This window comes from Elephantulus edwardii, unplaced genomic scaffold (assembly GCF_000299155.1).
Source record: "Elephantulus edwardii isolate Elephantulus edwardi_28Jun2011 unplaced genomic scaffold, EleEdw1.0 scaffold00158, whole genome shotgun sequence".
NCBI classification, from domain to species: domain Eukaryota; kingdom Metazoa; phylum Chordata; class Mammalia; order Macroscelidea; family Macroscelididae; genus Elephantulus; species Elephantulus edwardii.
In genome coordinates this window covers 3122907-3150517 of record NW_006399908.1, presented here as the reverse complement: position 1 = coordinate 3150517, position 27611 = coordinate 3122907, and the positions used below count along the sequence as shown (strand labels likewise).

Genomic DNA, 27611 nt, shown 5'->3' with positions numbered 1-27611 from the left:
CTATGCAACCTTAATTCTGGATTCCTGTGCTAACCATAATACTCAATCATATATCACTTCTAATCTGTGCTTTCCCTCATCTGTTTCAATACAATATATATAATTTATCCAGTTTTTTCTGTCATACCCCTACCCTGATGTCAGACCCATTCTACAACAGTGGCACTATGCAGTATTTGTCCCTTTGTGACTTGAGATATTTCACTCAGCATAATGTCCTCCAGGGTCACCCACTTTGAATAATATTGCATGAGTTCCTTGTTTTTCAATGCTGCTTAGTATTCCATTGTGTGGATATACCACAGCTTCTCTATCCATTCGTTTGTTGATGGGCCCTTAAGCTGCTTCCAACTCTTTGCTATTGTAAACAAAGCTGCAATAAACATGGGTGTGCGCATAATTATTTTTTTTAATTTATTTCTTTCTTTACAATGATTACATTTAATAGGTCACAGTGATAGTTTCACATACTCATGTTAAACTCCGGCTTTTCTACTTAAATTTTGGCTGTTTTTATGTGTTATGGCTACACTGAGCTTTTGTCTATATTTCTTTCCTTATTTGTAGGTAAACCCTGGGCTAGAATTTTCATTTTTTAGAAAAATACTTAAGTAATAATTCTTTGTGAGACATGCTTATCCAAAAGGTGAGTCATCTTCTCTTAGCTATGGGAGGTACTGCACAGATTCGCCATTAAACCACACTATGGTTCATTAAACTCCATTGGTGAGAAAATTGGGTCTTTGTTAATTGTTTACGTTCTTTGCTAATGTTAAATTTAGAATAATCCTGTTGAGGTACATTTGGGAGCGATTTTAAAGCCCTAGCTAATGTGCCAGCAGATTCCAGCCCATAAATTCCCAGGCACAAGACCTGAAAAACATTCTCTGCCTGAATTTATTTCCAGGTTGTCCTTTACCAATCTTTATGTATCTTATTTGTTTTCCTTTTCTTACTGCAAATCCTCCTGACCTTCTGATAACCTTTTGCAGTTCTCCATGACTCCGGGGGAGTGCGCTTCTGGTGTTTAAGCAAAAGAGGAAAACTGTTGTTACTCTAGAACAAGAACACCATTTCATCATTTTTAAGTCAAAGAAAAGATGAGTGATCATTAATATTGTTATTAAGCAGTAATATATTGAAGAAAATGTCTATATCAAATTCTAAAGAGCAAACTTGAACAAGTTCAGAAATTTAATTATGAAATGTGAGTCTAAAAACACATTCCCAGAGGAATTACTATAATAAGAGGGATCTTCTTCACTTAAAAGTCACTTTATTTCCCCCCCAAAGTATGTATCATATATTATTGAGAAGAATATGTAGAATATGTTCCACATATTTTTAAAACATCAATTAAATAAAATGATATATTGTTTACAGAAGTAACATTATAGTTATAAACTAGAAATAAAACCATGGAAATTATTAACACAACGTTCAAGAGAGCAGTTACCATTCAGTTCCATAATTGGCAGGTACCATTCAGTTACAAGAAATAGGATGGTAAAAAGAGATAAAATCGGGGGGGGGGGATAAAAAGGAAAAAAAAAGAGATAAAATCAAGGAGGGAATATGTGAAGATCCAGCAGACATATTCTATTTCATAGAATATGAACAGAATGGTGGATATATGATGATTGTTTATTTTCAAAGTAATTTTAAGTCTTCTACCTGTATGCTAAAATTCATCTGCTTACTGTGTAAGAATATTAAAATTTAGACAGCCTTTCTCAACAGAATTTCTACGAGAGAATTAAATTCTAAAATATTATTTGAGCAGCTGTGTTCTACCTTTTCTCAAAGATAGAGACTAGGTAGAATATTATAGTATATTATATGCATAGGAGATTCTTCACAATAAAAAAATGCCTTAAGACAGTAGCTCTCAAGAATTTTTGGTTTCACCACTTTTGTTGTTGTTGTGTTGTTCTTATGTGCTATTGAGTTGCCTGTGACCCAAAGTGACCCTATATATAGCAGCTCTGAAGCCTGCCCTGTCTTAAGCCAGCCTCACAGATTCTTGACACTCCCACCCCCATTGCCCCAGTTACTGTATCATTACATTTCATCCAGGGTCTTCCTCTCCTTTGCTGTTCCTCCACCGTTCTGGGCACGATGCCCTTCTTCAAGGATCAGTCCCTCCTGGCCATGTGCGCAAAATATGTGAAACAGAGCTTCAAAATCTTAGCCTCCAAGAAGAAATGGTGTTTCACTCTCTCTAAGACAGAAATATTCTTCAAGACTCTCACTGTTGTTATGTGTCATTGAGTCGCCTGCAATGCTACGTACAACAGCTCTGAACCCTGTCCTATCGTAAGCCAGTCTCACTCATTCTGACACACCAAACCCCATTGTCCTAGTTACTGTGTCAATCCATCTCATCTGGGGTCTTTCTCTCCTGATCTGTCCTTCCACCCTTTCAAGCATGATGTCCTTTTCTAAGGATTAGTATCTCCTAGCCACATGCTCCAAGTATGTGGGCAGAGCTTTAAAATTCTAGCCTCCAAGGAGAGACTTGGTTTTGCCCTCTCTAAGACAGACCTATTTGGTTTTTTGACAGTTCATGGTATGTTCACGATTCTTCTCCAGCACCACAATTTGAAGGCATCTATTCTTCTGTCATCCTTAGTCATTGTCCAGTTCTGTGATACATGGCAAGTAATTATAAAGAACATAGACTGGATTAAACACACTTTCATCTCTAGACTGACATTGTTGCTCTTCAGTCCTCTGGAGAGTTATCTGACAGCAGATTTTCCCAGTGCAATTTGACTGCTGGAGTGAAGAGTGTGGATTGTGGAGCCAAGCAAGCTGAAATTAACAACCTCAGTGTCTTCCCCATCCATCATGGTGCTGCCAATTGGCCCAGTGGTGGGAATCTTTGTCTTCTTGATGTTACCTTCAATCCATTTTGAAGACTGCAGTCCTTGACCTTCTGCAGCAAGCACTTCAAGACTCTTACTCTTCAAAATTTGGAAGAAAATAAAAATTTATATAGTCTAAAAATGCAAAAAATATCTTTATTGATTTAAACTTACAACAGTAAACAATTCTCAAGTTACTATGAATAATATTTTTATGAAAAATAAATGTATTTTTAAACTAAATATTATGCAGAAGACTGGTGTTGCTTTTATTTTTAAAAAATCTTTTTAATATGTGATGCAATAGAAGACAGCTTGATTCTCTTACTTGCTTCTGCTTTCAACCTGTTCTGATATTGCATATCAAGTTGTTTCTCGAAAGTTCCACTCTACAATCATGAAAGGATATGAATGGAAAAGCTATTTAATATCTTCAGAGATGAAAGATCCTTCAGAGTAAGTTTTAAGGACACTGGGACACTAGGACTGACTTCTGTCATAGCCTGCTTGCATCACAAAGAGCAATGTGTAGACAACAGAATGTTTCCATACTGTATTTTTGCCATATTGGTTACAGTCTTCTTTTTTTAAATGCTGGTTTACTTACAAAATTTATGCACACTGTTTTTCACACCAGATCTTTCCCCTGTCCTTTCCCCACCCCTCCCTCCACCGATCAAATTGTGCGACCCTATGATTAAGTACCTCTCTTCACCCCTCTGCTCCTCTCTTCCCACCTTGGATCCTCATATACATTCTACAATAATGGTCTTATACAATATTGGTCCTTATTGGACTGAATGAGTTCACTGAGCATAATGCTCTCCAGCCTCTCACAGGTTAGGTGGTAAATGATAAAATCACTGCTCTTGTGTGCTGGGTAATATTCCATCATGTGTATGTACCATAATTTTTCAATCCATTCCATTGTGCTTGGACATTTGGTCTGTTTTCACATTCTTGCACTGGTGACTAATGCTGCTATGAACATTGGTGTGCAAGTCTCTGTGCTTCAATTCTCATTCCCTCAGGATATATTCCAAGCAGAGGGATAGCTGGGTCATATTTTATTACAGATTCTGTTTCCTCTGCACCAAAATAATGTATCAAGTAGTTGTTGAAAATACAATTGAAATAATTTAGGGTTAAATCATTCCTGAAGCTTGTATCACTTTTTATTTACAGTGACCTCATCAGAGTAACATCCAGTCATTCATTCGCTTTCTGACATTGTATCTCTGACCCAGTTTAGAAGACTTAGGTTTTAGTTGTACTGTTGGCATTTTGATTGATAGATCTTGACTGGCAAAACCAATCCATGTACTGATTCTGCCACCAGAGTCTTTTCTGAAAAGCTTTTGGCTCAACATAATTCTGGTATTCCACCCTGTCTTCAATATCACAATTTTATGGGGAGTCTTTCCTTGAAATCTCAGTACATCCATCATTTTTGGAAAGTGGAAAAAGTTATCAAATAATTTCCTCCTCCATCTTCTCTTTGTGAAAACAAACAAACAAATAAATCCCCCCCACATTTTGACAAGAATCACTTTTTTAAAATTGGAAATTACTACCTCACTGATGAGGTAATCTTGATGATAAATCTGAAATGGATTTGACTATAGAAGCCTGAGACATATTTGGAATCCTGTGTGCTGGGGACAAGTGTCATCCATGCTGGTTGGCACAACCCTCTCTAGGTCATGTTGACACTTTGAAAAGAAAAAAAGAAAATAAGAAGGAACACTTAGCTTAGCATATCAGGAATAAGAATTGGTGTATGTTGTTGTCTAGTGCCCAGGAAGATCTTATACCAGGTTGCTGTTAGCTGTCACATTAAAATATCATTTGACATTTAATTCCTTTTAAAACTCTCAGAAAATATGGTATATAGAGCTGAAGATCAAGATTACAGGAGATGCTGCTATTAAAGTCCCCTGAAGACTTAAAAGTAACTGAAAGAGCAACAAGGCGGCAGTGAATTGCAGTGAAAACACACACACACACACACACACACACACACACACACACACACCCCTGCCGCATCTTCTAAGAGTCCACACAGTGAGGTAGGCAGTTATTATCTGTATTTTTATCTCCTTATGTTGTTGCCATTTTTGAAAAGAGAAGAGATTGGTACTGACCTTATAATAAGATTTTTGTGGTTGTTAATGTGCTATCTAGGCTACTACAGCTCTTAGGGACCCTGTGAACAACATATCTAAACAGTGCCCTATCCTGCACTCCCTTCTCGTCTGCCCATTGTTACAGTTACTGTCTCACTCCATCTTGTTGAGGATTTTCTTCTCTTATGCTGACATCTTCTCAAGCATTATGTTCCTTTCTAATGTATGTGAGCTGACACTTTACCATCCCTGCCTTTAAGGAACACACAGGTTGCACTTTTTGCAAGACATCTTTTTGTATTCTTTTAACAGTCCACAAGATACTCGGTTCTCTTTCTCAACATCATAACTTAAATGCATCGCTGCTGCTTCTGTCGTATTTAGTCATTGACCAACTTTCAGATACGTGTTGTTGTTGTTATGTGCTGTCAAATTGACTGTGACGCATAGTGACCCTATGCATGATAGCTCTGAAACCTGTCCTATCCTGAGCCAGTGTGGTGTTAGCCTAAAGTTAGCATGTTTTAGCCACTGTTCACCAGCTACCTTAACTTCAGACACATGATCTTGAAAATTATCAACGTCTATGGGACTATTACAAGAGAGAGAGTGCTTCCCACACTGAGCAGCAAGACTTGTGGCAGCTAGACTTGCAGCAGGCAAGATCTGAGGCTGACAGGAGTAAGACCCTAGTAAGAGGCAAACTCTGATGTCTATATTGGAGACACTGTGGCTTTGCTGTGGAGAAACTGTGGCAAGATACTGGAGGCTTTTTGCATTCATACTGGCCACAGTTAAAAGTTTTGCTGTTCTTGCCTTTAATGAAGGAAGGAAAAGCTGCTTGCTGAACTGGAACTGGAGCCTGGGCTAATTGAAGAATTGAGCCTTGAAACTGCTGGGCTAAAATGTGGATTTGCATTGGGTGATACTCTTTGCCTCTGTCACTCTCCAACTTACTTCCCTAACAAACCCCATTCTTAGTATCACAACCTTGAGTTGTTGCTCTAGAGACACCATGTGGCTAGGTTACTGACTCTTTATCTGCTTTCTGCTCTGAGATTGTGAGGGACTGTGCTATTCCCACTCCCTCCAGCCCTTTCAGAAAGACATTCACGGTCCTGTGCCCTTTTGCCCCATCTTCAGTTCCTTAGGTAGCCAGTGTCTGTCTCCAACACACCTATCACTATTATTCCAGTTACTATGTCAAACCATCTCATCCAGGGGCTTCCTCTCTTGTGTTGTTTCTCCACCCTCATAAGCATGATGTCCTTCTCCAAGGACTAGTCCCTTCTGGCAACATGTTTAAATTATGTCAGACAGCGCATCAAAATCCTTGCCTCCAGGGAGCAAGTTGAATTTGCCCTCTCCAGAAAACACCTGTTTTCTTGGTATTCCATGGTATGCTCAATACTCTTCTCCAGAACCACAACTCAGAGGCATTGGTTCTTCTGTTGTCCTTATTCATTGTCCAGTTTTCTGATGATGCATAGCAAGTAACTGCGAAGACCATAGCCTGGATCAGGCTCACCTTAATCTCTAGACTAACATCATTGCTCTTTAGCACTTTGGAGAGGTCACTGACAGCAATTTTTCCCAATGCAATTTGTCTTTTTATTTCCTGACTACTAGTATCAAGGGTGTTAATTGTGGAGCCTAGTAAACTGCAATTGTTAACAATCTCAATTTCCTCTCCATCTTTATGATGATACCAGTTGGATCTGTGGTGAGACTCTTTGTTTTCTTGATGTTGAGCTTCAATTCATATTGAAGGCTGCAGTCCTTGACCTTATACAGCAAACATTTCAGGTCCTCCTCAATTTTAGCAACAAGGTTGTGTCATCTCCATAATACAGACTGTTGATGAGTCTCCATCAATCCTAATGACACATTCTTTCTCATAAAGTCTGTTGTTGTTAAGTGCCATCAAGTCGTAGGTGACTCATAGTGACCCTATGAACTAAAGACCTGAACAGTTGTTTAATGTTGGTCATTTCTCCATGTTCATAGAGTCTCCAGAGGAAAGTTGTTTCTGAAGTGGCTGCCAATCCTGGTTCCAAGCTTGTTTTAATTGGGGAACTATTCTTTAGAATATTGAGAGTTCTCCTCTAGTTATCTTTAACAGTTTTTCATAGAATTTGAATCATTTTCTCACAGCAGATCTTTTGGTAGTTTCTATCCTTCTCTACTCTGTAATTCATGCACTCACATCAGACAATCTTACTTGACTATAAATATGTATGTTTTCCTTCTACCCTTTCACTGTTCTCCTGAGTCCTTTAGCCACTTACTTCTGGCAAATTCTGCTCAGTCTAAAAGTTAGATGTCTAAAAAAATACTTGTTTAACTTTATAGTCAGTCAGTCAATGCTCTTTTTCTTTCTAACCTTTCTTGATCACTTTCTCAGAGGTGCTGTTCATACCCACTGTTGTTGTTGTTGTTAGGTGCCATCGAGTTGAATGTGACTCATAGTAACCCTATGAACAAAACATCTGAATCAAGTCCTGTCTTGTGCCATCCTCAAATTTCCTGACACAAAAGAGCTACTAATGTGGTTATTATTCCCTCCGAAATCCTTTGGTATATGTGCTGTTTTCAAAGTTCTTTAATTAATCAATAACATTTATTTGGTAAAATGTTCTTCCATTACTCTTGAGGAGGCTAGTTTTGTGTATATGCACATACAAGGTTATCTGTTTGGGTATAAGGTTCTGTGTTATTATAAATGTTATAACCAAACTGAGAGACAAGGATTTTTCTCCATGCAAAGTGTCAGATAAGAAGATGAGTAGAGGAAGACATGCCCCAAGCTATATTTTATGTTTTGTCCTTTCTCTTCAGAGACAATTCATGACTGACCTTCCAACAGGTTTTCAAGGGCAAGAAATCACACAGAAGAAGATTGTCCATTTTTGTACTGTGGATTTGAACCACATGCCTGTGGAGATACAGCACAACTCCTTACCACTAGGCCACCAGAGCTCATTCTACACTGTTCCTGGAAAATTAGAACTTGCTCCTTAGGATGGCTGGTGGCATAGTCAGGAGGGAGTTATGCTACTCACCTAAAGGCTGCACTCTAGGGGTGCAAATCCACCAGTCACTCCACAGAAGAAGGAGAGTCGGTGTCCTGCTGTGAGTTATAGCCTTGAAGCCCTATAGAGCATCATCTATGAGTTGGATCCAACTACAGATCAATGAGGTGTTGGGGGCTTTTATACTTTGCCTTAGAGCAGAATTAAAGTGTTTTAAATGTCCAAATGACCTTACTCTATAAAAGTTTAAAAAATTATGTCTTCTCCTCTTCCTCTCTAAATAGTGTCAAATGTTCTCGCTGTGTTGTTACAAGAAGGACTTTTAAAGCAGGCATTGTTTCTTAGTCTAGGCTCAGGCCTCAGGTGAGAGGGGAACTGTGTGAGCATATTCTCTGCTGTTTTAAGGGAGTCTGTACTTGGACTGTGTCACAGAAGAGTGGTGGACATTGCATGGAAGACTGAGCCCTGCCAGCAGGCTAATTAAGTACATTTTTAAAAACCTTCAAGCTCAGCAGTAGAGTGGGTGGCTGGTGTCCTGACTCACCTATTCAAATCATTTGTGGTCCCAGCAAATACTCTCTCTTGTAGGACACACTGCTTGGCTTTCATCTGAAGTTATTCCATTTTCTTTTCTCAGGGCAGATAGGAATGTGCAAAGTTACTGCATTCTATTTTGTATGGGATATCATTTTATGAAGTGAAGTTCAGTTCCTTGTGCACAATGAGTCGTGGGAGAGTCAGATTAGTTTTAAACAAAAAATGAGTATTCAATTAAAGGGTCTTTCTCCTAAAGTCTCAAAGCTTTCATTGAAAACATGCAGAATGCATCCCCGTAATGCTGAGTGGGCTCCATAAAAGTCACATTAGAAAAAGAAACCCAGGATTTTACATCCATAATCACAGGCCTATGAAGAGCCTCGAGGGCCAGAAATGAGCTTGGAAATACAAGGAAACAGCCGTGGAGGATAAAATTAATGACAAATCTTCCATGCCAGAGTTTTCTAGCTTAAGGAATAATTTTGCTTTTGCTTTCTAGCATTCTGGCAAAAGGAAAATGCTAACAGTTGAAACTCAGAATTAAAACTCATAATTTGAATTATAGGCAAGGTCTTGATTCTACAACAAGGAGAAAAGGTCCATGGTATAATTAATTGTACTTTAGCTGTCTCCTATCCCTACCTGTAAAAGCTAAGGATTGTGGTAAATGTGCCCGCTATGCACTGCTAAAGAGTAGATATCTCATGGTTTACTTGTTATGATTAAAGATCTGTTTAACTAGAATAACAAGTTGATTTCATGCTTGGAAAAAAGGGGATCTGGACAATGGTCATATCAATTCATGACATTTTATTTCTGTTGCCCCTTCTACCCCACAGATGTCCCTCTCTAGGATATCTGTTACTCCATGAAAATTTATCTCCAGAAATGCTGATGCATTCAATTTTCCACTGATTTCTTCACATTCATGCTTAGGACAAGGTTGGCAGATTCACAAACTCTGTCTTTCACCTTTTTCTCCACTCCTTTTTTTTTTATAAATAAAATTTTCAATTTTAATTGTGATTTTTATGAAAAGTTAGATTTTCATTCATTCATTTTGCAAAAGATCCTTCCCACTCCCTTCACCCCGCCCACCCTTTGAATTGTGCAACTCTATGATTAACACCCTACTAAACATTGTGTTTTATACAATCTCTCATTTACATTGTGTTTCATACATTCATATATATTCTATTTTACATTATTTTATGCAAGTTTGTTTAAAAAAAAATTGAATGCATTGTTTTTCACACCAGATCCTTCCCATTTCCCTCACCCCCAACCCCTCAAATCGTGTGACCCCATGATTAATGTTCACAGATTTTTATTCTGTCTACATGCTGTAGCTTCCATTTTCCTCCCTCCACCTTAAATTCTGAGTGTGCTTCAGCCTGTAGTGTCTAGCTTTATTCTTGAATTATCTACTTAAAAACTAAACAATGGTTTATGTACATTAATTTGTTTTCATTGTGTTTCATTTATGTACATTGTTTGGTTTGGTTTGGTTTGGTTTTGTGGATTCATTTTTCTTTTTTCCCCCCACCTCCCTCTACCCACCAAACTCTGTGACTCCACAATTTCCCTCCCTTCCCATCCTAAGTTCCCCTGCCCCCTCCTCTTCTCCCTTTGGATATCCATACACATTTTATGAATTATCCTTCTGATTTTACAATCATGATGTTAAGCAGTATTTGTCCTTATGTACCTGAGATACTTCATGCAGCATAATGGTCCCTAGCCTCTTCCAGGTTCTGTAGTATTTGGAGGAAGAGGATAGCAGTTGCCCCCAGGGCTGCTGACTTCTTGGAGATACCTGATAATGTCTGAGGTGACCAAACCAGAAACCAGATCAGGCAATGCATCTTGATAAGGCTCTAGGCTTAATCACAAAAGCCCATATCCAAAATAATGAACAACCAAATTCCAAGCAAAATTCCATCTTCCCTAGTCCTCCCTGCCCGTGCAGTGTTTTGGCCTTCTCCATATGCTGTAGGTCACTTAGTGTCCCTCTCAGAGCATTCAATAAAGGCCTATTTGTTTCTTGGAACCAGCTTCTTTCTTTCTCGTGCCCCAGACTCTTTTTTTCTATCCAACAGTCTGTTTCAAATTTGTTACTCCTGAGTGCTGCATAGTATTCTATCATGTGGATGTACTACAATTTCTCCATTTGTGTCTCAGTTCTGTTTTCTTTGAAGTATATTTCTTGCAGTGGAATAGCTGGTTCATATGGAATCTCTGTGTTCAGCTATTTGAGAAAACGTCAAACTGCCTTCCAGAGTGGGTGTACCAATATACAACTTCACCAACAGTGTATGGGAGTTCCAATCTCTCCACATCCTTTCCAACATTTATTGCTTGCTGTCCTGCTTCATTTTGAAATCTCTATTTGCCATTCCATTTATTAAGTCAAGTTAATAAAAACCAAACACACTGGACTTTCCTGCCCTAGTTTCTTTTATGCAGTCTCTTCTGACAGCTGTCGAAATATAAAGCCCAAGGAATTATCTAGTTGTCCATCTGGCGCCCAAACCCAAAAAAGCAGTCCAAACCCCTTAGCTGGGTGGACACTAGGGGTCAGAGTCCAAAGGTTTCCAAGACTACAATATTTCTTTCTTAAAATGAATTTTATTTCATTGTACAGTGGGTAGAAGTTTACAGAACAGATTAGTTTTCTGTTCAGCATTCATAGGGTTCTCCTCAATGTAGAGCACTTGTCCAAATTACTCCTTTGGTTCCATTTCCATTTGTTCTTTTTTCTAGCATCTTCCTGTCTTCTGAGTTGTTGTTATGCATTGTTGTTGTTTTTGTTTTTTAAATGTTGTATTTCTTAGTTTCATATAGTTGATTGTCCTGAGGAACAAATTTGTTAACTTCTTCTGTTTATAGACCTCCTGTCTATTGTTTGACTGCAATTGATCCTCATGGTGAGTGTAATTCCAGATTTGAAAAGTGTCTCAGAGTCACAGGATCAAGAATTCTGTCAGCCTCTGTCAGACAATGAAATCTGGTCTTAAAAAAATATTTTAATTCTGTTCTATAATTTCTTCCCCCACCCCCTCAGGCTAGAAATCACCATTCTTAACCTTTTAAAACCAGTTAGTAGTGGTGTCTAGATACTATATAGCTCTGATTTCAGGGTAGTAAAAGCTGTGGTTCACATTATCCATTAGTATTTTGGACTAATCATTTCCTTGAATCTTTTTTTTCTCTCTTCATTTTTCTTTGGACAGATGGAAATGGGCCAATATAAATGGTCCCTCACAAGCTTTTAAACGCTGATCCCTATTCATCAAAGTAGGATATAGAACATTATCTTGGTAGTCCACTTATGACAATTGACAAAAAAGTCCTTCAAGACTATGTCTCTAAATCCTTATGTCCAGTGACCATCTCTTAAAATTTTTGTTGTGGCTGAGATGTGTTTTTTAACTTTGCTCCCTATGTGTTCTGCAATATCCTTAGATATATTTGCAGAATATACAAATGTGTACTACTGAGTAGACATTTACTCATAGCTGACTCATAAGCCAGGTAGAGGAGATAAGAGGCATCCAGATTGGCAGAGAGGTAAAAGTATCTTTATATGCAGATGATATGATAGTTTACATAGAAAAACTACAAAGACTCAACAAAAAACACAGCTGAATCTACTAGACCAACTCAGCAGGTTTTCCAAGGCAGGAAATTGAACAGGATATTGTCCATGTTTCTTAGAGAAACTGATGGATTTGAACTGTACACCTTTGAGTTGGTAGCACAGATCCTTACCATTAAGGCAGCAACTGCTGTTGTTGTCATTGAGTTGGAAACAACACATTGCTGACCCATCAGTGGGTTGTCAGAGACAGTTAAATGCATGGGAGGAGATTGCCTATCTTTCTCCCATGGAGCAGCTGGGGGATTCAAACTGCACACCTTTGGGTTTGCACTGGAACTCCTTACCACTAAGCCACTGCTAGAACACACCTAAATTGATTGTTTTTATATTTTAGCAGGATTTGTTGTATCTGACTACTGTGCATCTCCTGTATTCTTTGCCCTTAATCATATAGTAATACCATCATCCCTTCTTTTTATTGCCTTTCTCATAACTCAGGTTAATATATGTGTACTCTACTCTGTAGTTTACCATCTCTTCTCCTCACCTTGGTAGCCATCAACAATGTTTCTGTATGTAAACTTTTTCTCTTTTTTACATTTCTATTGCAATTTGGGTGAAAGTTTACAGAGGAAATTTGTTTTCCATTTAGCAATTCATACACATCTTGTTTCATGAAATTTTTTACAATTCCCTCAATGTAATAACACTCTTACCATGGCTATTTTGGCTAACCATTACTGTAGATATAATATGTCTTGAGATCAGATCAGGGATTGTGAGACATGGTACTTTGTTCTTCTTCATGAATAGGTCTTTGCTTACATGAGGTTCTCTGTAGAACAATGATGTCAGTCTAACTACTTAGGTATGCCTGACTTAGGCCACATCCTTTCCAATCATCTGCTATGTGTCTGAGAGCTAGACAATGAATAAGGATGACAGAGGACAGATTGATGCGTTTGAGTTGTGGTGTTGGAGAAGAGTGCTGAATATCCCATGGATTCCTAAATGAACAAACAGATACGTGTTGGAAAATGTGTAACTAAAATGTTGCTGGGAGGCAAAGTTGATGAAGCTTCATCGCACATATTTTGGACATGTTAGAAAAGTCTATTGCTTGGAAAAGTAGAGCGTCACTGAAGGACAGGAAGACCCTCCCTGAGGTAAACTGACGCAGTTGTGGCAATGAACTAAAATGTGTTGGGGGATGACAAGGATGGTGCAGGATGAGACAGAGTTCGTATCTACTTTCCATGGAGGGTCACTATGAGTTGAACTTCACTCAATGGCTCTTTACAACAACAACAACAATCCATGAGAAGTCATTTGAACCAAACAGGGGGATAGTAAATGGTTTAAAATCAAGAAAGCTTTATGTCAGAGGTGACTTCTTTCACCACGCCTAGCCAATCTGTATACTGGGATACCTGAAGAAGAATGTAGCAACAGGATTGAAGTAAGGCTTATCAACAGCCTCTGTCATACAGATGACACAACTTTGCTGGCTGAAAGTGAAAGGGACTGAAAGTATTTACTGAAGAAGTTCAAAGACTACAACCTTCAGTATGGATTGCTCTTCAGCATAAAACAAAATCCAAAACTTCACCACTAGATCAATAAGCAATATCATAGTAAATGGAAAAATATTGAAATAGCCAGTGATTTAATTTTACTTGAATGCACAATTAACACCCACAGGAGCAACAGTCAAGACATCAAAAGATGTGCTGCACTGGGAAACTGTGTTCTCGAGGACCTCTCCAAAGTGCTAAAGAGCAAGGATGTCAGTTTAAAGACTGAAGTGTGGTTTTCTGCGCTACCCGCACAAGGGTCCATATGACGTTGTTCTGCTTCCCGTTGTAACTTAAAGGGGAAACTTCCACAATGTCCAGAGCCCTTGATGTCCTGCAGATGAAGGAGGACGATGTCCTCAAATTCCTTGCAGCAGAAAGACATTTGGGCGGCACCTACCTTGACTTCCAAATGGAACAGTACATCTACAAAAGGAAAAGTGATGGCATCTACATCATAACCCTGAAGAGGACCTGGGAGAAACAGCTCTTGGCTGTTAGTGCCATTGTTGCCGTTGAAAATCCAGCTGATGTCAGTGTCATTTCCTCCAGAAATACAGGCCAGAGAGCTGTTCTGAAGTTTGCTGCTGCTACTGGGGCCACTCCTATTGTCGGGCGCTTCACTCCTGGAACCTTTACTAACCGGATCCAGGCAGCCTTCTGGGAGCCTCGTCTTCTGGTGGTTACTGATCCCAGGGCTGACCACAAGCCTCTGACAGAGAAGCATCTTGTGTTAACTTGCCCACCATTGCCCTGTGTAACACAGATTCTCCTCTGCACTACGTAGACATTACTATCCTGTGCAACAAGGGAGCTCACTCTGATGTGGTGGATGCTGGCCCGGGAAGTCCTGCGCATGCGTGGCACCATCTCCCGGGACCACCCGTGGGAGGTCATGCCGGATCTGTACTTCTACAGAGATCCGGAAGAGATTGAAAAGGAAGAACAGGCTGCTGCTGAAAAGGCTGTGACCAAGGAGAAGTGTCAGGGAGAATGGCTGACCCCTGTTCCTGAATTCACTGCTACTCAGCCTGAAGTGACAGAATGGTCCGAAGGCGTCCAGGTGCCCTCTGTGCCAATTCAGCAGTTCCCTACTGAAGACTGGAGCACTCAGCCTGCAACTGAAGACTGGTCTGCAGCCCCCACCGCTCAGTCCACTGAGTGGGTGGGCACTACCACGGAATGGTCTTAAACTGTCTTTTAAAAAGTGGAAATAAAAAAAAAATAAATAAAGTGGAAATAAGGTTGACGGAAAATAAACAATGCGTTTAATAAAATAAAAAAAAGACTGAAGTGTGTCTGATCCGAGCCGTGGTATTTTCAATTGCTTCTAATGCATCTGATAAATGGACAGTGAATAAAGAAGAATAAATGGGAATTGATGCCTTTGAATTGTGATGTTGGTGAAAAAAATTGACTATACTGTGGACTGAAAAAAGAACAAACAGATCTAACTTAGATGAAGTATACCCAGTGTACTCCTTAGAGGGAATGATGCTAAGACTTTGTCTTACATACTTTGAGCATGTTATTATGAGACACCAGTCCCTGGGAAAAGACATCATGGTTAAGAAAAGTGAAAGATGAGGAAGGGAGAAGAAAACTTCCAGTGAGACTGGCACGGTGACTTCAGCAGTGGACTTAGACACAGTGGAGATTGTGAGGATGGCACACGACTGGGTAAGGCTTCATTTTCTTGTGCATAGGGTCACAGTGTAGACAAGTCAGGTTAATTTGATGGCATCTCACAACAATTAACAATCATTTAACAACAGCTATATATCTGAAGTCCAAAACTGGTCAAATATGCAATCAAGATGAATTTATGATAATTCGTGACTGGAATGCAAAAGTTGGAAAGCAAGAAAAAGGAATGGTGGCCAGAAAGTATGAACTTGGTAATAGAAATGAAGCTGGAAATAGAATGATCACATTTAGTATGTTCAATGATTTATTGATTGCAAATATGTTTTAAAAAACTACAAAATGGCTACTTTACATAAGGACCTGACCTGATGGAATCAGACAGACTACATCTATGAAAGTAATCATCAAGGAAGCTTAATATCAGCAGTTAAAACCAGGCCAAGTGAGGACTGTAGAATGGACCATCAATTGCTCAAGTGCAAGTTCAAATGGAAGCGATTTCACTGAGTTTCTCAAGTCTTCTTTGTGATTGAGGGGAGGCATGTAGTGTCTTGCTGGATCACGATCTTAATCCCATGAGCCCATAAATCTTTACAGAAGACTTTGACTTCTTTCTCCCACAGAACAGCTGGTGGGTTTGAATTGCTAACTTTTGGTTAGAAGCTGAGTGAGCACTTATCGAAGTGAGTACATCACCAGGGCTCAAGACACTAATTCTCAATCCCTAATATATTAGAATACAATCTCTGTTCTATGCTCACCGAGAGTATCGTTTTCATTAGCTTATTAAAAACTTACTGTGCTTGGGAGAAGGATGGACAATCTTCCATGTGACTAACTGCCTCTGAGAACCCACAGGAGAGTCGGCTACAGATCAGTTCCGACTCTGCGGTACACAGCAACAACAGTGCTCAGCACTAGCTAAAGACTGTTGTTGTTGCTGTTATTAGGTGCCGTCGAACTAACTATGACTCAGAGCAACTTCATAAACAATAGATCTTTGTAATTTTTTTTTATTTTGCCAAAATAAAAGAGCTGAACAGAAGATTTTAAAGGGCCGCTCAAACGGACAAAGAAAAATATTAAAATGGAATGTGCAGAGAGCTGCAATTGGAGAGAAAAAATGGGAAGAACTCATTCAGCATTTCTCAAGCTGAGAGAATGGAAAACTAAATTTAAACTTTGAATTGTAATATTAAAAGATGATATGGACAATATATTAAATGATGTAGGAACCATCAAAAGAAGATGGAAGAAATACACAGAATTACTGTACCAGAAAGAACTGATTAACACTGAAAAACTTCAGAAAGTACCATACAAACAGGAGCCAATAATAATAAAGGAGGAAGTGTGTTGAAAGCTTTGGCAAAAAAATAAGGCCTCAGGAATCGATGAGTTACCAGTTGACTTTTTTCAATGAACATATGCAGCCTTGGATGAGCTCCTCAGCCTATGCCAAAAAATTTGGAGGACAGCTGTCTGGTCAATGGATTTGAATAGTTCTATATTTGTTCCTGTTACCAAGAAAGATGATCCAGCTGAATGTAAAAACTATTGAACAATATCATTAATACCACATGCAAGCAAATAACGGCTGAAGAACATTCAAAAACAGCTAAAACAGTACATGGATAGGGAATTGACAGAAGGTCAAGTGGGATTTAGAAGAGGCCGTGGCACCACGATATCATTGCTGATGTCAGATGGATCCTGGCTTAAAGTAAAGAATACCAGAACAATGTCTATTTGTGCTTTATTGACTATGCAAAGGCATTTGAATGTGTGGATCATAACAAGTAGTGGCTGACATTGAGAAGAATAGGAATCTCAGAGCACTTTACTGTGCTCCTATGGAACCTATATGTGGACCAAGGAGACTTGGTGTGTGAACAGAGCAGGGGAATGCTGCATGGTTTAAAATAAAGAAGTGAGTGTGTCAGAGTTGTATTCTCTCTCTATACCTACTTAATCTGCATTCTGAGGAAATTATTCGAGAAAGTGGACTCTCTGAAGAAGAATGTGGTGGACTCATCAAGAATATGTGTTATACAGATGACACAACCTTGCTTGTGAGAAGGACTTGAAGCATTTGTTGCAGAAGATAAAGGAATGCAACCTTTGGTATACAGTATATCTCAATTTCAAGAAAACAAAAATTCTGACCAATAGACAATATCATGATGGATAGAGAAGAGATTGAAACTGTTAACAAATTCGTCTTACTTAGATCCACAATTAAATCTTGGTATCAGCAGTCAGGAAATGAGATGCATTGCACTAGGAAAATCTGCAGTTAAGGACCTCTCCAAACTTTTGAGCAATAATGATATTAGTTTAAGGATTAAGGTGTGGTCAGGCTATGATCTTTCTGATCACTTGCTGTGCATCTGAGAGCTGGACAACGTATGACAGAAGAATAATTGATGGCTTTGAGTTATGATGTTGGAGAAAAACACTGAACATCCCATGGACTGCCACAAGAACAAACAAATATGTATTGGAGAGGGTGAAGCCGGACTTGTCTTTGGAGGCGAGAATGATGAGGCTTCACCTCACATATTTTTGCTAGGAGAGGCTATTCCTTGGAGAAAGACATGATGTTGGGAAGGGTGGAGGGTCTGTAAAGGAAAGGAAAACACTTGACCAGGTGGAGTGACACGGTGACTGCTGCAGTGGGCTCTAGGGTGTCAGGAAATATGAAGATGACACAGGATAGGACAGGGTTCAGATTTGTTATAACAGGGTTGCTATGAGTCACACAACAAGATCAGATGACAGCTTCTTGGTCTATGTTTCACATAAGTACAATTAAGTGACACTCAAATGAAGATAAGGACTAATGTATAGGTGAAATACATAGGACAATACTGGACAATTGCGGATCATTGGCTTGTCAGGACTCAGGTGAGTTAGCCTCAACTTTATGCACTAAAATCCAGGTTTATTAGTGTCTTGGTACAGCTCCTCTAGCCAGAAATATCAAGAAAGTTCTCAGTTCCATGTCCATCTTCTCTCTGCGCCTTATTTCCAAAGTTCAGCTGTCACATCTCTAAAGAATATTTCATATGACTCCCATTGTGTCAGGACAACATCCTAACTTTTTTCCCCCTCCTAACTTCTTAATATACTCATAAACCCTTCAAACTCATTTCAACCCACCTTTTACTTTTATTTTCGATAATGTTCTTTATATTATACGACATAGTTACTAACCTCACAAGTTTTGAAATGAAATGCTTTTTCTCTCACTTGCTGTTAAAAACACCTTTTATAACCAACCCCAGCATTTTCAGGAAAGATTATTTGTTTTCTTTCCAGAGCTGTCATGGCTGTGCTCACACATTTTACTTTAGCACTTATTAGACACCATTGTAATGATTTATTTGCAACCTGGGGGAAAACAACTTTTTTCCCTTAATATAAATTTACAGTAAAACTTATATTCTACTGGTTTAATAATCTATTCCCATACTTTGGAGACAAACTCAAGTGCTTCACAAACTTGGGCACAACTACAAGAAGCCCTGCAAGAGATAGCATAAGTTAAGATGGACCTATTTTGTTCAAGAATAGTTAATTAAATCACCAAACAAAGGTCATAAATATTGTTTGTAGAAAAGAAACTATCAGAAAGGGAAATGCTCAAAACGACAACATGGTTGGGAATGCCAGTGAAGGAGAGGAAGACTCTCAGGAAGGCACAGTGACTGTAACAATGGGCTCAAGAATATCAGAGGTGGTGGGGATGCCATGGGATAGGGCAAGCTTTGCATCTTTTGTTTGTAAGGGCAGTTGCAGTGTGGGGGTGTCTGAGTCTGACTTCTCTGTGCTTCACAAAGGGAACTTACCCCATCAGTAATAGCCAGAGCACCATACAAAACGCTACCTGGTCAGACATGCCATCCCCCATGCTCCTGCACCTATTTCTATCAATCGTCGGATCCAATGTAGATTGCAAATTTGACTCACAGATTTTACTCACAGTTGTGGGATTTATTAAGGAAATAGGTTGGGGAGTGAAAGAGGCAAAGAATATCATACAATGAAAGTAGAGGTTTAATGATAAGTCTCAGGCCAAATTAACAACAAGACACAATTCCTCAATTAGTAAAAGTCTAGGTTCAGTTCAGCAGCACAAATACACCTCAGATTTCCTCAATTATCCAGCAAACTTTATTTAAAAGCACTTACAAGTCAGCTTTTCCTTCGTCACCCAGCAAGCAAAACTTTTAGCTCCATCACCAAGTTTCTTCCAGTACACCTAGACAGACTGTAGACAGCAGTGCCACAGTCTCTTCACTCTCTCCACCACCACTTTTCACAGTATGGAAAGTACTCTCTTATATTGATTCTACAGCTATTGATGATTTGCAAGACTATGTGTCTATGATTAAGGTAGCTGGAGATCATGACCCTCAACGGGACCTAATACAAAGGATGTTGTTGTTGTTAAGTGCCATCTAGTTGTAGGCAACTAATAGCGACCCTATTAACGAAAGTCCTGGACACCTGTACAACTTTCGTCCTTTCTCCAGGTTTTAAGGTTTTCAGAGGCAAGCTATTATGGAAGTGGATGGCACTCCTGCAAAGCCACAATGGATAGAAAACCCAATTTTCAAGGTTTTTGACACAACAGTCACTATGAGTCTTGCTTGACTCAATGACACCTAACATCAGCAACCATCACCACAAAGAATACACCATTGATACCATTTTGCTCACCTTTCTCCTTTTGGCAGTTAATGTTCCTAATTGTTGTTGTTCACACTTTTCATAACTTTGATGAATGTAAATAATTTTCGTGTAGTAATTTACTCTCCTCACGTATTCACAGAAGCTCAGTAAAGTCCATCGTAAACCATACAGCAAACTTGCAGCAATGAGTTGAAATTCCATTCTTAAGAGCTCTATATCATCTTTATAGATGAATGTGACCTCAATCCCAGGCAATGAGAGCTAGCTGATGGCCATCTATCCTTTCCCAGAAAAGGGTGCTCTAATAACATTCAATTCCTTTACTTAGTCTTCTATGCACCAGACAGTCACTGAGTATTTGCTGAGAACCACATGAAAGGTAGACTTTCCCCTCCTGGAGCACACAGTCCATTTTATTGTTAAAGTTCTGTAATTTGAACCAAATGTACAACATGAGTGAGCTAAGGGGAACAATTGAAAAGTTCTGAATGACTAAATAAATTGCATACCAACAGCTATATGGATGTGTATGTGTGTGGGGGGTGTGTGTGCTCCCACAAGCATGCACATTTATGTGTAGGTAGATGGACAGGCTGGTGGCAGGTACATGAGCAAGAGATCGAGGTCCTCACAGAAGGAACCAAAGTGCCAATATAGTTGGAATACTTTAGGATTTGCTTGGGAAACAATGGCAAGCAGCTCCATGGGACTTCCAGGAGAGAACTAAGGATCAATGGGGCAGGAATAGGCAGAGGAGAAGATTATTGGGAAGGGAGGCAGGTACAGATTGTAGAGGATGTATGAATGAGCTCCAACATATTTTATAAGAAGTGGGTCATCAGATATCTAAGCAGGAGAGTGAAAGGATCAGACTGGTTTTGGTCTAAAAATTTGATGTCAATATGGAGGATGGATTTGAGAAGATCAGTATTAAATGAATGTCCTTTAGACACAACCATGACTAATGGAAACCCCGTGACTATTTCTATCTAACTCTGCCTTATACCCATGTGTTTTCCTAGTGACGGTGCTGGCCATTTTCCATGAACTTCATGTTGACCCTGACCTGTACACCCTCTTATTTGGTGAGAGTGTGTTGAATGATGCTGTGGCCATAGTCCTCACATAGTAAGTACCAGTACTTTGCTTATTTTCTTGTAGCATATGAATATGCCTCTGCTTGGAGATAATTCCTGATGGTTTTAATAAATATCTTTTCTCTTGTGTCATAGAGACAAAGACAATTGTTAGCTTTTAAGGGATTGTTATCACACAAACACACAAAATTTAATAATGGGCACAATTTGTCAGACATTCAATTTGTAATACTGTTAACAGGTTTCATTTTTCTAGCTTATTATAAAATGGTACACAGAGAATAACAGGGTTGGGCTTTTTTTTCAGTGCATATATGTAGCTAATTCACTCTGGGGTCCTAAAATAAGCTCTCCCCCCCCCTTTTTCCGATCAGTATAATTTCATTTCTGCTCTTATCCAAGTAATTTTCCCAACAATTGACTAATAGAAAACTGTGTACTTATGGTAAGTGCATCAAACTGGAGCTAGAACATGAGGATAAGAATACCTTTTCTATCTCAATGCAAATGTCATGTTTTCTATGTACAAAAACATTGCAAATCATCATGAGGTGAGTGAAACTGATGGAGCTTCAGCTGAGAGCAAATGCAATTTATCCTTCATCCTGGAAGAATTTTCTTTCTGAGACGAGAACTTGTACTCTTCCCTGTCTCCCCCCATGGACACTTACCATTTATATTTAATACATGCCATTTTGGTGGCTTTCACTAGGTCAGATGTCTTGTCTCCATTTTAGATTAAGACCGATATTTTTGGCAACTGTCAAATATCCGAAAGGAAAGTAGCTCTCTGATAATTAATCATGACAACAGGATTCTGTTCAGGGTGTTAATTGCTTCAAAAGCATTTGAAAATGTATTGTGAAATAACAAAGGGATTTTAAAAGTCAGATCTCTCACAGGGGAGTAGGAAAGGACAGAGCAGCACTATTTTTTTTTTTATTTCTGCCAGTTGACATTTCTTAAGTCGCCTCCCCAAAGTTAAAACTGAATTCAGCAACTTTCAAATGATTGTCTGCAAATAAACTCGTACACCACCCGGCCATTATAGAATCACCTTTCCTATGCGAAAGGGAAAGGAAAATACCAGCAAGAGCAAACGCAGAGCAAAAGCCACAGCGTGTTCACAAATGCTAACGGGTGCTTTTAAAGAAACACAAAGAACCATTAATTAGGACATCAGGAATCCCTGTACAAGAATCCTGGTATTAAAGGAACACTGGGAGAATAAATTTTAAAACACACAAACCAACTAACTCTGCTAAGCCCATTTTCACTTCCTGAGCTGACAAGGAGTAAAAGGCCAAGCAAAAACCTCTCAAGTGCAAATGAGCTTAGGAAAGAATCAAGCAGCTTTGACCAGGGGAAGGCTTGGTTTTTCTGCTTTTCAGCTGTACTAGTCACAGTAGTTTTCCATTAAAAAGTCAGGCATTGAGGGTGGATATTGATGCTGTTAGCACAAGCCTCGGGGCGGGGCATTTGTAGCAGTCTATTTAGATGCCTTGAAATTGTGGTGTTGGAGAAGAGTATTGAATGCCAAGGGGTTGCAAAAAAGAACAAACAGATATGTTTGGGGTAGAGTTTGGCCTTGGAGCCAAGGATGATCTCACAGACTTTGGGCATGTCTTTAGGGGGGCGCCATGAAAAAGAATGTCATGCTTGGAAAGATGGAGGGACAACCAAAGAGAGGAAGATCCTTGAGGAGATACACTGGCATCATGACTGCAGCAATGGGTCAAGTACATAAGAGATGGAGATGGTGCAGGATTGGACAGCATTTAGATCTGTTGTTCATAGGGTTGCTAGAAGTTGTCCTCAACTTGAAGGCATCTAATAACAACATGTCAATATGTGGCATTCTGTCCATGCCAGTAATGTCTCTCTTTGTCCAGCGGCACTGTCTGTGGCACAGTCTTGTTCTTTGTAAGTATGAGGCATTTGTCATTTCAGGTGAAATCTTTTGCTCCCAGCTTTGATAATTTAGATGCTGAGTAAGAAAAATTAAACCAAACCCACTCTGGTTCATGGTGAGCCAGTATATGTTAGATTTGCAATCTGTGGGTTTTCAATGGCTATGGAGGTCCTTGTTGTGGGGTTTTGGGGCAGTTTTTATGCTCTGAGTTTTGTTGGATTTTTTGATTTGTTTTTTTCAGAAGATACTTTTCTTTCTAGGTACATCTGAATGGACTTGAACCTCCAAGCTTTTGGTTCATAGCCAGCTTGTTAACCATTTGTTCCACCCATGGATTGTATAGAGGAAGCTTATATTAGTTTCCTATCACTAATCCAACAAACTACCTCAAAGAACATGGTCTTAAACCACAGAAATACACACTCTCACTGTTTTGTGGGCTAGTAGTTCAAGTTCAAGATATAAGCAGGATCGTTCTATCGCTCAAAGCTCTTGGGAAGACCTCTTGTCACTCAGCTTCTAGTAGAACTATTTTACCTCTCTGGCTGTTGCTTTGTGTCTTTTCTCTTTCATCATGATTTCACTTACATATGATTGAGATTCCACTCTGTTCCAGTATGACCTCATGCTAAGTTAACTGATAATATTTTTTGAAGACTTTATATACAAATAAGGATGTTTTGGTGGCCTAGTGACAAGAAGCTGTACTGCAGTCCCCAAAACACAGTTTGAATCCACCACCTGCTTTGTGGGAGAAGGATGCACTGTCTCCTCCTGTGCAACTGACTGCCTCTCTAAATCACTGGGGTGTCAGTTAAGGGTCAATTCCAAACTTGACGGTACACAATAACAACAACAATATTTAAAAATATAAGCACTTTACTCAGGACTTACTGGCAAGGAGTTGCACTGCCAACCCAAAGACATATGGTTTGAATCCACCAGCAGCTCTGGGGGGGGGGGCAGGGGAGTATAAGTATTCTCCCCTCTTAGGATTTACTGCCTCTAAAAACTCACTATGGGTCATTTCCAACTCAACCATACACAACAACAACATATGCAAATAAGGTCGTATTTACAGGCATTAGGGTTAAAACCCTAGCCCTGCAGAGGGTAAAACCTATTTGTTCTTTGAAAGCAAGGACTTTGAAGCTCTGTCTCGCATACTTTGAGCATATTGCCAAGAGGTGCCAGTCCTTGGAGAAGGACTTAGAAGGGTGTAGAGCGACAGGACAGGAGAGGGAAACCGTGGATGAGATGGATTGACGCAAGGACTGTGGCAGTGGGGTCAGGCGTGTTAGAGAAGGTGAGGCTGACTCAGTAGGCAGGGTTCAGACCTTACTGTGCATAGGGCCCCAGTGAGTCAGAGTCGATTGGTGGAAAGCACACAGCAAGAAGAAGTTTGAAACTTTATTGTATTTTTTTAGGATACCATTAAATCCTAACACAGCCCAGTGAGTTCCAATCTCTAAAACAAAGTTACTCCTGAGTTAGTAACAGTTGATGAGGAAACGTCTCACTTTGCAACCCGAAGGTACCTGCTATGATTTGAAGATGTCCTGAGTAGGGGGAGCACCATCGATCCTGTCTATTTCTTTCCACTTTCTCTCCTTGCTGAATTCATGCACTGTACTCTTGGTTCTCCCACTAATTTATGATCTTCTTAACCTGAATTGATAACGTATATGGCAATTTTAGGGAGCTCTAGTGACTTGGTGGTAAAAAAATTACACTGCCAACCCAGAGGTGAATAGCTCAAGCCCACCACCATCACCATGGGAGAAAGATGAGCAGACTCTTTCCATGCAAATTACAGCCTCTGAAAACTCCCGGAGGTTCAGCTGAGTCTGTCCAACAAGCAGGCACATGACAGCAAAAATAACATGACAGTTTTCTTTTTCTACTTATACACATATATTACTTCTCTTTATCATGCCCCTTCTTACACTTTTCCCCCAAAAAAGTTTTCTAAACTCATTAAAAGGTTTTACTCAAAAGTTGTTTAAAACTTTCCCCATGACTTTGAGATTAAAATATTCAAATATTTGTGTCTACACTTTCTTCCTACTAAACCTTTAATATTTAACATGTTGCCATACACTTTTAAATTGATGACCATGCTTAGAAACACTTCTTTTTAATTGTTTGTGACTGCCATATGAAATTGAGCGTCAGTCATAGGTTTGGAATTGAAAATTAATTAAAATATGCAGGACAGCTAGCCGTCATTTGGAGCAATGTGTTAAAGACTAAGGTGCAGTTGGTGCAAACCATGTTCTTATGTATTATTGCTTCATATGTATGTGAAAGTTGGATAGTGAGTAAAGAAGAATGAAGAATTGATCCTGTGAACTGTGATGCTGGCGAAGAGTATTGAATATCTTACGGACTGCTAAAAGAACTGATGCCTTCAAGGAAGTGCAGCCAGGTTGCTCCTGAGGGTCAAATATGGAGAAACTTCATCTCATATAAATAATCTGGGCACATTGTCAGGAGGCACTGATTCTTGGGGAAAACAGAGGTTCAGGGAAAGAGAAGAGGACGATTAATGAGATGAACTGACAGTACCTGTAACATCGGGCGTGAGCGTGGTGGAGATAGTGAGAATGACACCAGCTAAGGTGAGGTTCGGACCTATCGTTCATAAAATTGCTATGAGTCATGGTTGACTTGACAGCACCTATTAATGACAACCCCCTGACCAAAGAGTCTGGGTGGTACCTCCACGTTTAAATGCACACAAACTTTAGGCAAGCTTCGAGACAAGCTCTACTTGATTGCCTGCCTCAGTTTCTTTTTCTGTCAAGTCATGTCTTCCAAGTACCACCTCAGTGTCCTCCTCCAGGACCTACTTATTCGCACGAGTCCCTACTTCACTCCTGAATGGACCTTCATCAATTCCGTAGAGCACAGCATTGCAAACTTGGGCCTAAAGATGTATTTGCCTTTCTGATGGAAACTTCTGAAATCAGAGTCTATGTACTTATTGAAAAAAGAACAAGTAAAAGTCTCTTCTGTGTATTTGCTCTCTTAGTTTGCCCTTTCTATAGTTTGAAGTCTAAGAGGAATCATAAGCTATTTTCTATCTAGTTTATGACTGTTCTTAGACTTCAAGCAGCTCTTGTGGCCTACTCAGTAGAGAATTAGACTAACAGCCCAACAGTGGGTATTTCGAATCCACAAGCTGCTCCAAGGGAGACAGGTGGGCAATCTTGTGTATAATTTATAAACTCTGAAAACTCATGGGAGTGTCAGATATAAGTCATTTCCTACTGGATGGCAGCAAGTCACCTTGATTCTTTCACCAGGAGATGATGTTATACATTTTAGTGTAAAATTAGATATTATAAAGGAATCAAGCCAGCGACCATGAAGTACCTTGGCAGTACATCTAAGGATCTCTGGAATGACTATATCCTTTTATTTACCTTTGTTTCCACCTCTAAATGACCCTTCTTGTATAAGAATCATCCTCTTCTGTTTCAATATTTTCTTTAAAAAATAACTGTTAGTATTGTGACAATATTGTGCTCTAATATTTTCATTCAAATATGGAGTTCTTTAGCTATATTTTAAATGGAATCAACTTTTCTGTACAAGTTGAAGAAGAAGTGACCAATCATGATATTGTGAATATGCTTTGAATTTCAGATAACTAACATAATTTATTTTAGTGGTCACATTCTTGGATAGAACAGCAAGTGGCAAGTGGTGTTCCTTTCATTTAAGATTATTATTTAAATTCAATCTCAGTGTTTGGAGGTTGCTGTAATCATATAAAACAGAGTAGATGACTTTGAAGAATGGGTATTTGTTTTCTCAGTGTAGACTAGAGCACCAGCTGTAGGAGTGGTTTCTTGTAGATATCCTTGAGTAGCTCTTGTGTTTCTTGGCTCAAGAATTTATCATGTAGATCTCTTTCCATCTTTCCATTGTATGTGTACGTGTGTGTGTGTGTGTGTGTGTGTGCGTGCTTGTTTTCCTTTTTATAAGGTATTACTCAAAAAAGAATTAGATTCATGATATACCCTTCTCAGTTTGTTGATTCCTCAAAAAGCTGAACATAGACTTCTATATGATCCAGCTATTCCATTGCTTCGAATTTACCCTGTGAAAATGAGTACTGAGGCACAGAGATTTGTACACTAATGTTCATAGCAGTGTTATTCACCATCGCAAGATTATGGAAATAGCCCAGATGTCCAACCACAATGGAATGAATTGAGAAATTATAGAATATTCACACAATGGACTACTATGTAGCATGCAGGAGCAATGATTTCATAAAGTACTACCTAACTTGGGAGGGACTGGAGTGTATTATGCTGAGTGAACTAAGTCAGTTCTGTAAGGACGAATACTGTATAAGATCATTATTGTAGAATGTGTACAAGGATCCAAGGCGGGGAGGGAGGAGCAAATCAGTGAGGATGAGTATGGTGGAGTGGGCTTAATCATGGGGTTGCACAATTTGATGGGGTGGGTAAAGGAAAGGGGTAAGATCTGATGTGAAAAACAAT

At 39.3% G+C, this 27611-nt stretch overlaps 1 protein-coding gene and 1 pseudogene across 1 annotated transcript in view; both read left to right on the top strand.

The window, feature by feature from the left end:
* The window catches only part of SLC9A9 (solute carrier family 9, subfamily A (NHE9, cation proton antiporter 9), member 9), a 1074946-nt gene that overhangs the window by 327832 nt on the left and 719503 nt on the right, over window positions 1-27611 (top strand). Inside the window, exon 5 of the mRNA XM_006895119.1 lies at window positions 21105-21210. Within this exon, the coding sequence (XP_006895181.1) occupies window positions 21105-21210 (106 nt within the window). The remainder of the gene's footprint in view (window positions 1-21104; window positions 21211-27611) is intronic.
* On the top strand, window positions 14051-14929 carry LOC102873430 (annotated as a pseudogene).